Raw genomic sequence first — 13,850 nt, 5'->3', positions numbered from 1 at the left:
AAATACAAAGACACGACCGTTCTCACGACTACGCTGTACTGTTCTCGCTGTACAATGTATGGTAATGTACATTTGTGAATGTACTGCATGCGTGTGCCGCGAACCGGGCCGGGGAACAGTACGTCAACAGCCTTGATCAAGGCTACATCTCCGGTTAATCCGGAAGTACAGGTCAACATGGGGTCGCGGAAACTGGAACAAGCTTGAAATAGGTTGTATAGGTCTTGAGATCTGGTCCAAATTCAGGTTGACCCAGAAGTAGAAGTCAACATGGGCTCACGGTCCCTTTTCAAAGTAAACATTTAAAAGGAGTCTATAACTGAAACAAAAAAATGAAAATTGATTGTGTAGGTAACTGAAACAAAAAAGGGCCAACTTCCGATTGACTCGGTAGTAAACTTCTTGAGATATGGCGCTGCTAAGATTTACTAAATAAATATGCAAATGAAGATCACATGGTTAATTAACTAAGAATTATAAACCAAAATTACGTTTAGCGTAAAGCTAATTTACAAAGCTTTAATTTTTTTTACGATTTAACTCTTTTATCTTTATACTTTAGGATAATATTAGGCTTAGAGACACTGGACACTATTGGTTGGCGTATCTCAACATATGCATAAAATAACAAACCTGTGAAAACTTGAACTCAATCGGTCGTCCAAGTTGCGAGATAATAATGACCCTTGTCACACGAAGTTGTGCGCTTTCATCGATTTCGAGACCTCAAATTCTATAATCTAAGGTCTCGAAATCAAATTAGTGGAAAACTGCTTCTTTCTCTAAAACTACATTACTTCAGAGGAAGCCGTTTCTCACAATGGTTTATACAATCGCGACCTCTCGCCATTACTCGTTACCAAAGAAGGTTTTATGCTAATAATTATTTTGAGTAATCACCAATAGTGTCCATATGACTTCAAAGAAAAAACGTGCACAAATCTTTCGAGGTTTTAGGCGGAAACAAAAAATAATAATTAAAAAAATAATAACAGTCTCGACGAAAAAAATACCTTTTCCGACAGTAGGTCGGAACAGCTAAACAGTTTTACAATATAAATCACAAAACAAAGGTCTGGCAGAAATGTTCAAATAATTGATCGGGTTTCATATTGATTGCCAATCATTTTGGGGACACCATTGGAAACAGAACGTTGGTACACTGCATGCACTTGGAGTTGGTTTGCTTGTTTGATTGTTTATGTTTTGTGTTTTTTTTTTTTTTTTTTTTGCAAACAGACAAATCTTTCAAATGGAAAACGTTGGAGTTGTGTTGAAATGTTGCGTAGTTATATGTTGGAATTAGGTCAGCGGTCTGATGTTTCGTCGTCAAACCATTTATAACAAGAATCATACTACGACAAATGAGTTAGGGAATATGACCAAAATGTGGTTAAGTGTGTCTGTCTGGTCATAAAATAGGTTAAATGTCTTTGTTTGTTAGTTATAGGACAAGTTTGATGGTCAGAATCATCGCTAATGCTGAAGTTTTTTATAGGAATTGACAGTCAAATGCCAGTAATCCCGAAAAAACAGTTAGATCATTATTCCTCCATGGTTATATTGATAACACGATCACGTTAAATGTTAAGCCAACATTGAGCCAACGTTGAGCCAACGTTGGGCCAACATTGACATAAGTGCACATTTATGGACGGGGCTTAGAGTTGTGTGAATATTTACTTTGATAATATCACAACTTGGGTGAGTTTAAGTTATCCAAGGCAAATTTGTGTATTTTTGTGTATAATTCTTTTTTGTAAGAAAATATGAACATCAAAAGTACAAACAAACATTTGTAATTCAACCATGTTAATTAAGAAGTTCATGAACAGAAATATAAACCCAAAGTCAATATTTTTGAATAATGATACGTTGTCTCAACGTTGGGGCAATGTTTAGCCAACATAAAGATTATTAGTGGGGCCAATGTTGGGCCAACTTTAACATTGGCCCAACGTTATGCCGATGAGCAAAAGTACATTGGGCCAATATTGGTAATCAACATTGGCCAAACATAAACATTTCATTGGTTCTACGTTGGCCAATGTTTGCGTTGGGCCAACGTCCAATTTTAACATTGGCTCAACGTAACTCCTATGAGCAAAAGTATGTTGGGCCAACGTCGACAACCAACGTTGGCCCAATGAAACTGTTCTGTTGGCAGAATGATGTTGGCTCAATGTTTGATTACGTTGGCCTGATATTGGTTCAATGTTTTAACATAACATGGGCAAGACATTGGCCCAATGTTGAGCCAATGTCTACGTTGGGCCAACGTTGGGCCAATTTTTACATTGGCCCAACATAAGGCCGATGAGCAAAAGTACGTTGGGCCAATGTTGACAGCCAATGTTGGTCCAATGAAAGTGTTCCATTGGCCCAACGTTGGTTCTATGTTGTGATGCGTCTGGGTCATGGACACCGTGTCGGAGCGTGGTGCAGTCTGCGTGAAAACCATACCTTTTACCAGTGAATGAAAGAGTTATTATAATAGGCCGTGTCAGAAGTGGTGGCTACAGCTGCGGCTACCTCTAGATTTATGCGTCATTGTCCGTTGAAACGGTCTCAGCAATCGTAGCCGTAGCTGCAGCTGCAGCTGCCACTAGACCTGTATCACGGTGCAGTCATCTTGAATTTATCCCATAATATCAATGTTACCAAACCGAGGCTGGAAGAACAAAATAGTCTGGTTCCTTATTGTAAGATGATTTTTATCGAGGCCTGTGTGACCGGGCCTTCACTAAGGTGGGATTTGAACCCACGACCTTTTGCAAGTATGGCGTCATTTAGGCTTGCGCATCCATGTCGACGGTGAATGAGGTATCTTCTCTCTCCTCCACACTGGTCTTCATATACGGACACATCGTAGCTTTCATAGCCCTTCTGAATCTCTTGTACTTGATGGCGTAAATCATAGGATTCACCACCGAGTTGCAGACAGTGGTGATCCTGAAGATGTTACCGATGTGAGAGCCAGTGAAGTCAATAGAGATGTCGTAGAGGAGTAAGACATTCCCCATCTCTGACGGGAGCAGCAGGACGACGAACAGGGCGGAGATTATGATGAGGCTCTGGACGACACGGCGGGTTGCCTTGTACACCTCCATCCCCCGCTGCTCGTTGCCCTGCTCGTTTGCCAACTCGGTGTTCTGCTCGTTGCCCTGCTCGTTGGCCTGCTCGTTGCCTTGCTCGGTGTTCTTCTCGTTGCCCTGCTCGGTGTTCTGCCCGTTGCCCTGCCTAATGCCATGACTGGTGCGATGTGTTTTCTGGTAAAGTTCCCCTTTGCGCAATGTTCTGATGATTTTGTAGTACGCCCATATCAGGAAGATCAGCGGCAAGATGAAGCTGACTGTGAAGGATTTGATGAAGAGCATCTTCGCGAACCAGGCAGGTCCGAGGCCAAGGAAATCACAATCGTTCGCCTCATCAGAGTAGTGAGATCGTATTGGAAACTCTAGTTCCAGAACGAAGGCGAACACCCACGCCGACGCTGCGAGCATCAGCCCCCGGCGAACCGTGAAGGCCCTCGCGTAGAAAAACGGGTGCACGATGGCCAAGTAACGGTCGAATGTCACAACAACCAGGTTGAACACTGAAGCAAAAAATGCCGACCAGAAGAGGTGGAGATTCCAAAAAAACCGGCAGTAAACCTCACCCCAAAAGCCGCTGCTGATGTTGACCGGGAAGGGGTGGCCTTCCGCCACGAACATGGTCGTTATGAGGAAGAAAAAACAGCAGAGGAAATCTGCCATGGCCAGGCTTGCGATGAGATAGTGGGTGATGTCATGGAGGAATTTCGACCTGAGCACGGTCGTGCAGACGGCGGTGTTTCCCACCAAGCCGATGATAGCCACGATGACATTGAGCACGATGAAGAACGTCGTGGTTCCATCAATGGAAGTAATTGGAATAGTGGTGGAATTTGCTTCTTCTTCTAACGTTGAATTGAAATCCATGGTGAAACTAAAACTGGGAATCCTGAGTCTGCAACAAAACATATAAAAATGTGGCACCAGTTATGAAAATATTTGTTGTTAAATTTATTTTTACGAATGAGTCTCTGCACAGAAAAACAAGTTCACCAAACACGCTCTAAAAACTTCCAGGTCAGAATTAACCCTGATCCGGTTCCTGTGTAGACTTGTGGACAAGTCGGTAAATTTCTGTCTCGGTGATAGCGTTCTTCCGAATCCCGCGATTCCCACGGTATTCTCGCGAGACTACTGGCCCCGCGAGACTACTGCTCTCACGACTACCGGTCCGTTAAAGGGGAGTAAAAGTAGTCGGCAACCGTGCAGTTCGCGCGAGAGCAGTGATCTCGTGAGAGCACTGCCACAACTCGACTATCTGGCAGACCATCAACGACTTGTTCACAAGTCTAGTTGTTGTGCCTGAGCCATTTCTGGATCAGTATGATCCGGACGCGCGTGACCTGGACACGAAATAGTCGAAATGACGCAGTTTGAGTTATTAAAAAAACACTTGTTTTATACAATTTTCCGTACACCAGTCTACACTACATTTTGTCAACAGTCCGTTTTATAATAACGTGTATATGCTGTATGACGTATGAGTAGCTCAATCAAAGCGCCGCGTACTTATTTTTGCAATTCATCAACTGTACAATGAAGTAGGCTATCCAAATAAACAACAATGGCACGGCCTGTAGCCATTGTACAAGGTTAGTATACAAGGCCATCTGGAAACCATGACTCTTTTCGAATGACTGGATAGGCGCCAAGGGTTTCAGACGAGAGAACCGAACCTCAAGCCGATCTCAAAGTAGACTTGGCTCAATTCCCAATCCCGTGCCATCCCCAGGAAAATACTGTTTTGTGATGCTCTGCATTCCAAAACATGTTCCGCACGCGTGGTTTCGAGAAGGGGCCTTTGGTTTAATACAGTAATCCCGTAGGCTATTAAAGCCATTGGACCCTTTCGGTACAGAAACAAAAATAAAAGTTCACAGATTTACAAATAATTTACAGGGTTTACAGAAGGTAATGGTGGAAGACTTCTCTTGAAATATTAGTCCATGAAATGCTTTACTTTTTGAGAAAACAGTAAAACAATAAAAACTCTCGTTAGCAAGAATTACAGATTTATAGAAAACACATGTCATGACACGGCGAAACGCGCGGAAACAAGAGTGGGTTTTCCCGTTATTTTCTCCCGACTCCGATGACCGATTGAGCCTAAATTTTCACAGGTTTGTTGTTTTATATATAAGTTGTGATACACGAAGTGTGGGACTTGGCCAATACTGTTTACCAAAAGTGTATAATGGCTTTAAAGGCAGTGGACACGATTGGTAATTGGTAATTGGTAATTGTCAAAGACTAGCCTTCACAGTTGATGTATCTCAACATATGCATAAAATAACAAACCTGTGAAAATTTGAGCTCAATCGGTCATCGTACTTGCGAGATAATATTGAAAAATAAAAACACCCTTGTTACAAGAAGTTGTGTGCGTTTAGATGGTTGATTTCAAGATCTCAAGTTCTAAATCTGAGGTCTCGAAATCAAATTAATTGAAAATTACTTCTTTCTCACAATGTTTTATACCATCAACCTCTCCCCATTACTCGTCATCAAGAAAGGTTTTATGCTAATAATTATTTTGAGTATTACCAATAGTGTCTACTGCCTTTAAGTAGTGTTCATAGGTTTTGGAGGTACGTCGGCCGGTCGAACACGTACACGAAACCCTCGGTAAGCTAATCGCGCTATTCAAAGGCGAATGAATAGACTGTGTGCTCGTAACATTATACCGAGTAAACAGCCAACGTGAGTTGAGACAGTCCTGCACACTTGTTTGTGTTGTGTCACGAGCACACCGTCTATTCATTCGCCTTTGAATAGCGCGGCTAAGCTTCAGGTGTTTCGTCATCGCAGAGGCCGATAAATGAATATTCACCCTGCTGTAATGAATCAGAATAAAGGAAACCTGCGCAACGTTTGTCGTGTATGTTGTGGGTGTAGCTGCCCAGGGAGATTGGCTCTGGCGTGTTCGACCGGCCGACGTACCTCCAAAACCTATGAACACTAGTAAATCGCTGTACAGTTCCAACGGGAATTCCGGAGAGCTGATCATTAATGGATTTGTTTAATAGGAAAAAAAGAAAAAGAAAAAAAAGTCAATTATCCACACTACTATACTAAGATTCAAATTATACTAAAGACGCTGGACACTATTGGTAATTGTCAAAGACTAGCCTTCACAGTAAGTGTATCTCATCAACATAAAACAAATATGCATAAAATGACAAACCTGTGAAAATTTGAGCTCAATCAGTCGTCGAAGTTGCGAGATAATAATGAAAGAAAAAACACCCATAGCACACGAAGTTGTGTGCTTTCAGATGCTTGATTTCGAAACCTCGTAAAAAATATTCTAAATTATGAGGTATCGAAAATTACTTCTTTCTCGAAAAACACATTGTACTGTACTGACAATGTTTATTACTTTCAACCTCTCCGATCTCCCCATAGCAAGCAAGGTTTTATGCTATTTATTATTTTGAGTAAGTACCAAAAGTGTCCACTGCCTTTAAAGGCAGTGGACACTGTTGGTAATATGCAAAAAAAAAATTAGCATAAAATCTTCCTTGGTAACGAGTATGGGGAGAGGTTGATAGTATAAAACATTGTGAGAAACGGCTGCCTCTGAAGTGACGTAGTTTTGGAGAAAGAAGTAATTTTCCACGAATTTGATTTAGAGACCTCAAGTTTAGAACTTCAGGTCTCGAAATCAACCATCTAAACGCACACAACTTCGTGTGACAAGGGTATATTTTTTCTTTCATGATTATCTCGCAACTTCGATGACCGAGTGAGCTCAAATTTTCACAGGTTAGTTATTTTATGCATAAGTTGAGATACATCAACTGTGAAGGCTAGTCTTTGACAGTTACCAATAGTGTCCACTGTCTTTAAACGTGTGCATGCACATACAACAAACAGATACTGATAACGATACCATGCATGCAAAGAAAGCAAAACTAAGGTGTGTAGATTGAAGGTGTTAGAAAATGTTTTGATTTTTCTTCAACAAATGTGAACTTTTCCCTTGAAAAGTTCAACATGTTGCGATGGAAATTCTCATTTTTGTATTTGCTTTATTACATCTTGGTTGTTCTATTATATAGGCCTATACAAGCGTTTCAAAGTTTCTTAATGTAGGGATTCGCAGGCGGCGCGGTCCCTGTTTGGCTACGGTTGAGCGTTGCCGGGTTTTGGGGGAGTGTTCCCCCGGTCAGGAGATCAATTTACCACTCGTTTACACCATGACTCAAGAACTCTCTTCATCAACCTTTATTTATTAATCCTCTTGAATTCGAAATATGTCTCTCTATATTTCCATATCTTTATATCGGTTGATTATCCTTATATATATATATCCCTATGTTCAAAGACAAACAGAACAAACTAATTGTTTTTAATATAATATAATTATCCTGACACAGTTATTATGGTGAGTGTCTGTTTACAATAAAGCTGAGTACATCAGTATAGGTTATAAAACTCACCCAACACCGCCAGTAGACTACTGACGACAAATCAATGACATCAAGTCAAGTCCAGTGTATAGATTGCTACTGGTGAAAAGAGTACACAACGATAGTGTTTTATAAAATAAAGTAAACAGTCTTGCTACCTTTATGGGGTCATAAACGTATAGTTATTAACTCTTTATAACCTCTTTATATTGAATGTAGAGTCTTATAAGATTACAATAATTATGTCAATGAAGATTTACTCACCAACTATGGGGCGCCGTTTGTCCATTAATTGTTTGACACTTTTAAGGCATGTTTTTACCATGGTTTACAGCAATTGGATGTAAACCATAGAAACTGTTGCCAAATCCTGTTATGGTTTACATACCAGTAAAGTATTTGTTGTGTATAAGTTTATGGTTTATAAACCATGAACATACAAAAAACATTTACAAATCATGGTTCATAAACCAAGAAAATTTACGCATCTTAAAAACATGGTTTATAAACCATAAAAAATGAAGCATCAAATTCATGGTTTACAAATCATGGTTTACAAACCATGAAAATTGAGACATCTAAAAAACATGGTTTATAAACCATGAAAATTGAAGAATAAAAATCGTGGTTTACAAATCATGGTTTATAAACCATAACAAATGAACCATAAAATCATGGTTTGTGACAATGGTTTATAAACCATGAAAATCGAGACTTCTTAAAAAACATGGTTTATAAACCATGAAAATCGAGACTTCTTAAAAAACATGGTTTATAAACCATGAAAATCGAGACTTCTTAATAAACATGGTTTATAAACCATGAAAATTTACACATCTCAAAAACGTTGTTTGTAAACCATAAAAATGTGCACTTACAAATCATGGTTTACAAACCATAAAAATGTGCACTCAGAAATCATGGTTTACAAACCATAAAAAATGTGCAGTCAGAAATCATGGTTTATAAACCATAAAAACGTGCACTCACAAATCATGGTTTACAAACCATAAAAAATGTGCACTCAGAAATCATGGTTTATAAACCATAAAAACGTGCACTCACAAATCATGGTTTACAAACCATAAAAAATGTGCACTCAGAAATCATGGTTTATAAACCATGAAAACGTGCACTCCGAAATCATGGTTTACAAACCATAAAAAATGTGCACTCAGAAATCATGGTTTACAAACCATAAAAGTGTGCACTCCGAAATCATGGTTTATAAACCATAAAAACGTGCACTCACAAATCATGGTTTACAAACCATAAAAAATGTGCATTCAGAAATCATGGTTTACAAACCATAAAAAATGTGCACGCCAAAATAACAGTGTGACCCCAACTGCATATAGCTCGCAGACGGCCTACTCACACGTTCGCATATTAATGCGCGAAGCCTAAACAAAGGCATATTCACAACAGCAGCTGGGCAGTAATACTCACATTAAAAGTTACTGAACATAATTAAATCGTTTATACATCATGAAATGCAGATTATTATTTTAATCTACATGTTTACCAAAAGGCAGTGACGTCCTGTTTCCATGGCGGACGATCACAACAACCACTGACGTAAACAAACTCGACCTATTATTTAAAGGGACCAGGGACTATTTCCAAGTTCCCACATTAATGCTATTGTTCATACCAAATATACATTTGGTGTGCCATTTAAATGGTTGACATTGTCTACAACTCTGCCCAAATTCTTGCTTGTACGTAAAAACCCATTTTGCTTCCCTCACAAAAATCACATAACTGCCTTACTAAATAGCTTAAAGGGTCTATGTACTTTTTCCTAACAAAAAACAAAAATGTCCACAGATTTACATTAAACTTACACAGTTTGAAGATTATGATAGAAGAAAGCTTCCCTTGAAATTTTACTTACTGAGGTGCTGTCGTTTTTGAGAAATGAGTACTTAGTAATAATTTTCGTGTCAGTTTTAGCATGTAAAAACGTATTAACCAGTTATGCTGAAAAGAGAAAAAAACATTGTCACACGAAGTTGTGTGCTTTCTGATGCTTGATTTCGAGACCTCAAACTAATTCTGAGGTCCTGAATTCAAATTCGTGGAAAATTACTTCTATCTCGCAACTTCGACGACCGATTGAGCTAACATTTTCACAGGTTTGTTATTGTATGCATATGTTGAGGAACACCAACTGTGAACTAGTCTTTGACAATTACCAATAGTGTCCACTGTCTTTAACATTTTGTAATTTGTATAAAATTGAATGCTCTTCACCACCAGTTACAAAAAAAATCACTTACCAGAAATTGTACTTTTTAGGCAGTATATATTCGTTGTTTTCGTTCACCAGTATTTTATGCCGCGACACTCATAGGATTCTCTTTTTATACTGTAAAAGGGAAAACGTTCAAAGCAAAATCAATGGAGCACGAACCCACCAATAAAATAGTTCCAACAGTTCCAGCTGAACGGACATTTGAAGCCACGATAGAATAATTTAATCTCCATTGGTAAGTACTCAACATAATTATTAGCATAAATCCTTACTTGGTAAACGAGTAATGGGGAGCTGTTGTTGGTATAAAGCATTGTGAGAAACGGCTCCCTCTGAACTAATTCGAGAAAGAAGTAATTTGCCACGAATTTGATTTCGAGACCTCAGATTTAGAATTTGAGGTCTCGGAATCAAGCACCTGAAAGCACACAACTTCGTGTGACAAAGGTGGTTTTTCTTTCATTATTATCTCGCAATTTCGCTGACCGATTGGGCTCAAATTTTCACACAGGTTGCTAGTTTTTATGCATATTATGTTGAGGGACCAGCAAGTGGGAAGACTGGTCTTTGACAATTTTTACCAATAGTGTCAACTGCCTTGTCTCCATTGGCAACTCAATAAAGTTATTAACATTGTGACTTTACTGAAATAATTAATTAGCAATTAAAACCTTACTAATGAGTAATGGGAAATTACTGGTTAGTACTACAACATTGCGAGAAACGGCTCCCTCTGAAGTGCATAGTGTCGAGAAAGGAGTATTTTCCATGGATTTGATTTCGAGGCCTCAGAATTATATTTTGAGGTCTCGAAATCAAGCATCTGAAACTACACAACTTCGTGTGTTGTGACAAGGGTGTTTTTTCTTATGATTATCTCGCAATTTCGACGACCAATATTGAGCTCAAATTTTCACAGGTTTGTTATCTTATGCTTTCAAGAGGAAGACGAAAATAAGGGTGATAAAGTAAGACTAAGAGTATAGTTTTAGTAGTTCCAATGTATTTTATATTGTATTTTATTTAAGTTTAAGACATCAAATAAGAAACCACAAGGGTCTCTATAATATGCTTTTTACTTTAAAGGTTTTAGCGGTGTTTGCAACCTATGCCGGCTAACCCTAGCAAAGTTTGTTTGTCACTCGAGTTTTAATGGGTATTGTACTTCTAGCTGTGTCACGCTACAGGGCCAAAGTCAATAGAGCTGCTATAAGCAGACAATTTTGCTTAGCATGAACGTACCTCCTTGATAAAACCAGAATTACCAACTGAATTTCCATTCGTTTCATATTGCCTGGTACTAGTATTCAGCTGTTGTTTGTAAATCCTGAAAATCAAATGGAAATTCGGTTGGTAATCCTGTTTTTATCAAGTAAGACAATTCATGCTAAGCAAATTGTTGTGCTTCGCAACTCTATGAAGTTGGGCCCAGGTTGGTTATTCGGTCATCCAGATCGGCTGACCTGGTATTCATCAATAGCTTGTATTCTATAGGTATGATGTTCATTGTCACACTGGCTGTGTGTGGAATTGAATGGCGCACCCTGAACTTCTCCGGGAAGGAGGGTCATGAACTCTCCCATCCAGAGCAGACAATGTTTGCGTAGACTGATCAACATGGCCGAGTAAAAAAGAAACATGTTTAGCGTCCGGGTTTCTAAAAGAAAAGGAAGGAGGTGGGGTTTTTATGTTTTATTTTTTTCAAGATGACCGCAATCCTTTTTAAAGTATTCATTCTTTTATGAGTTCAAGTACACAATACTTAAATGAAACATGTTGGATAAGACATTGAAAAAAAAAAAAAAAAAAAAAAGATTGAAGAGTTTTTTTTTTCAATGGCTGCCCGACACAAGCTTGGCTCTTTTTTTAAAACTTATTTGTTTGCTGAGATCGTTAAAACATATTCCATTTCCCTTTACAAAAGAAAATGAACAAATGTTATAATAATAATATTTAAATATATATATATATAAAAGGATATCCCATGTCCTCTGAAAGGAAGCATGACAGGGACGCTAAACATGTTTCTTTTTTAACTTGGCCTAAAAGGAGACGAACTTTTTATGTTTGTTATTTAGTTTGAAAAGAGACCCTCGTTTATCATTTTGACAGACTAATGCGAAGTGAAATTCATAAACAGACAAGCCCCGGCAAAAAAAACAAAAAAAAACCAAGAAAACTAGAACAGAAATGTAGTGTTTGTTTACAAACACTATAAGGTGTTCAATGAAGACATCTCCGAGGTAGCAGACATACAAATTAAGTTGTTTGGAAGAAAATGAATGATGACTTTACATGAATTTGCAGGTTGAACGAAGAGACTAACTGAGGAAATAAAAACGGGTGTCATTATTTAAAAACTTACTTTTTTTATGAAGACTTTTAATCCCACACTGTAAGAAATAATGGGGATCTTTTGAGTAGGCTACTTTTTCTCCTATCCAAAAAGTTAGGCACCCTGACTGCCAAACAATTGGTGAATATTTCCTCATCAATAATATTGGGTATGATATTTTGGTAGCCAGCAAAGTTTGGTAATGTTTTGTTTACCAATATTCTGGGTATTACATAAATGATCAGTTACTTACTTTTGGGGCAAACATTTTATCCAGAATCTGATTAAAACGTTTGAACCATTTTTGTGTGTTATCCAGCAAAAAGCTTTGAATCACGTAGTTCCTCCTATGATTATGTGTCGTACCTGCCACGCATAGAAACGATCATTTTCCACAATGACAATAAACCCGGTGGCGAGGTGAGACCTTGGTTCTCTCTCTCAACAAAGATTATCCAGGGGTAAATATTGTTGTTCAATTTGCAACGCTCTTGATGTTTCGAAGGTGTTGATTCATCAATCGCGGTCCACGCACGTCACAATAAAATTTGTATTCGCAGGAAGTAGGGACACAAACGGGCTTAAAGGAACACGTTGCCTTGGATCGGACGAGTTGGTCAAAACAAAAGCGTTTGTAACCGTTTTTTATAAAATGCATATGGTTGGAAAGATGTTTTAAAAGTAGAATACAATGATCCACAAAAGTTTGCCTCGAAATTGCGTGGTTTTCCTTCTACTGTGCGAACTAACATGGTCGGCCATTTATGGGAGTCAAAATTTTGATCCCCATAAATGGCCGACGTGTTAGTCGACGAGGTAAAAGGAAAACCACGCAATTTCGAGGCAATTTTAAAGGAACACGTTGCCTTGGATCGGTCGAGTTGGTCTTTGAAAAGCGTTTGCAAGCGTTTGTTATAAAATGCATATGGTGAGAAAGATGTTGTAAAAGTAGAATACAATAATCCACACAAACATTCCTCGAAAATGCACGGTTTTTCTTTCACTAATTTTGACTAACACGGTCGACCGTGTTAGTTCGCAAAGAAAAAAGAAATCCACGCAATTTCGAGGCAAATTTGTGTGGATCATTGTAGTCTACTTTTAAAAGATCTTTCTCTATCCATATGCATTTTATAACAAACGGTTACAAACGCTTTTTTAAGACCAAACTCGTCCGATCCAAGGCAACGTGTTCCTTTAAAAACGTCGTATAGGGACCGTCTAAGTTGGTGGAACCGCGTAGGACAGGTGGCCTTACCAGGAGGGAGACATTGTTGGCAAGAGCCCGTGCCCTTCGATTCATGTCCGTGCCCCCCCCCCCCACCCCACCCCCACCCATTTTGACAAATCTGGCCTTTTTGTTGGAGTTTTTCCAAAGAAAATGCCACAGTTTGTATGCTTCATTTGGTGAGCTATAGATATGAACGTTCTTTCTGTATCAGGGCAGGGGATCAGGCCAACCGCACAGTGATGGGCTGGTCTAAGTGTGGGGACAACCGGTGTCAGATGCAATTGTGTCCACCCTGCAATACTGCTCCGGACACTTTTGCATATGCAATCGTGTCCGTGGCTATGCGAACACCGTCCGGTGGACATGTACAATGTACATGACTGTACATATTATGTGTGCGCGTGCGTATAAAGCGAGCGTGTTGATGCAGTGAACCTAGTACGTTATTATACAGCATGAATATTCACGTATTTTATGATTGATGCAGCGAATACCCAACGGCCGAATATTTCCCATGTCATTC

General features: G+C 39.0%; 1 protein-coding gene across 4 annotated transcripts; it reads right to left on the bottom strand.

Annotated features, from left to right (window-relative positions):
* Nucleotides 1–1,206: 1,206 nt before the first annotated feature.
* LOC139950053 (neuropeptides capa receptor-like) lies at nt 1,207–12,537 on the bottom strand. 4 transcript variants are annotated; one of them, XM_071948686.1, is made up of 5 exons: nt 12,350–12,537; nt 9,787–9,875; nt 7,535–7,600; nt 3,177–3,987; nt 1,207–3,128 (listed from the first exon to the last, which is right to left on the bottom strand). In XM_071948686.1, the coding sequence occupies exons 4-5, from the start codon at nt 3,957–3,959 to the stop codon at nt 2,790–2,792; spliced, it is 1,122 nt and encodes a 373-aa protein (XP_071804787.1). In that variant the 5' UTR covers nt 3,960–3,987; nt 7,535–7,600; nt 9,787–9,875; nt 12,350–12,537; the 3' UTR covers nt 1,207–2,789. The 4 variants fall into 4 exon arrangements, with proteins under 4 accessions (XP_071804787.1, XP_071804785.1, XP_071804784.1 ...); XM_071948684.1 differs by having other exon boundaries at nt 1,207–3,987; nt 7,535–7,603; XM_071948683.1 differs by having other exon boundaries at nt 1,207–3,987.
* Between the last annotated feature and the right edge of the window lie 1,313 nt (nt 12,538–13,850).

Source organism: Asterias amurensis, chromosome 17 (genome assembly GCF_032118995.1).
Source record: "Asterias amurensis chromosome 17, ASM3211899v1".
Lineage (NCBI taxonomy): Eukaryota > Metazoa > Echinodermata > Asteroidea > Forcipulatida > Asteriidae > Asterias > Asterias amurensis.
Note: the sequence above shows the minus strand (reverse complement) of the source record. Positions and strands in the feature narration are given on the sequence as shown.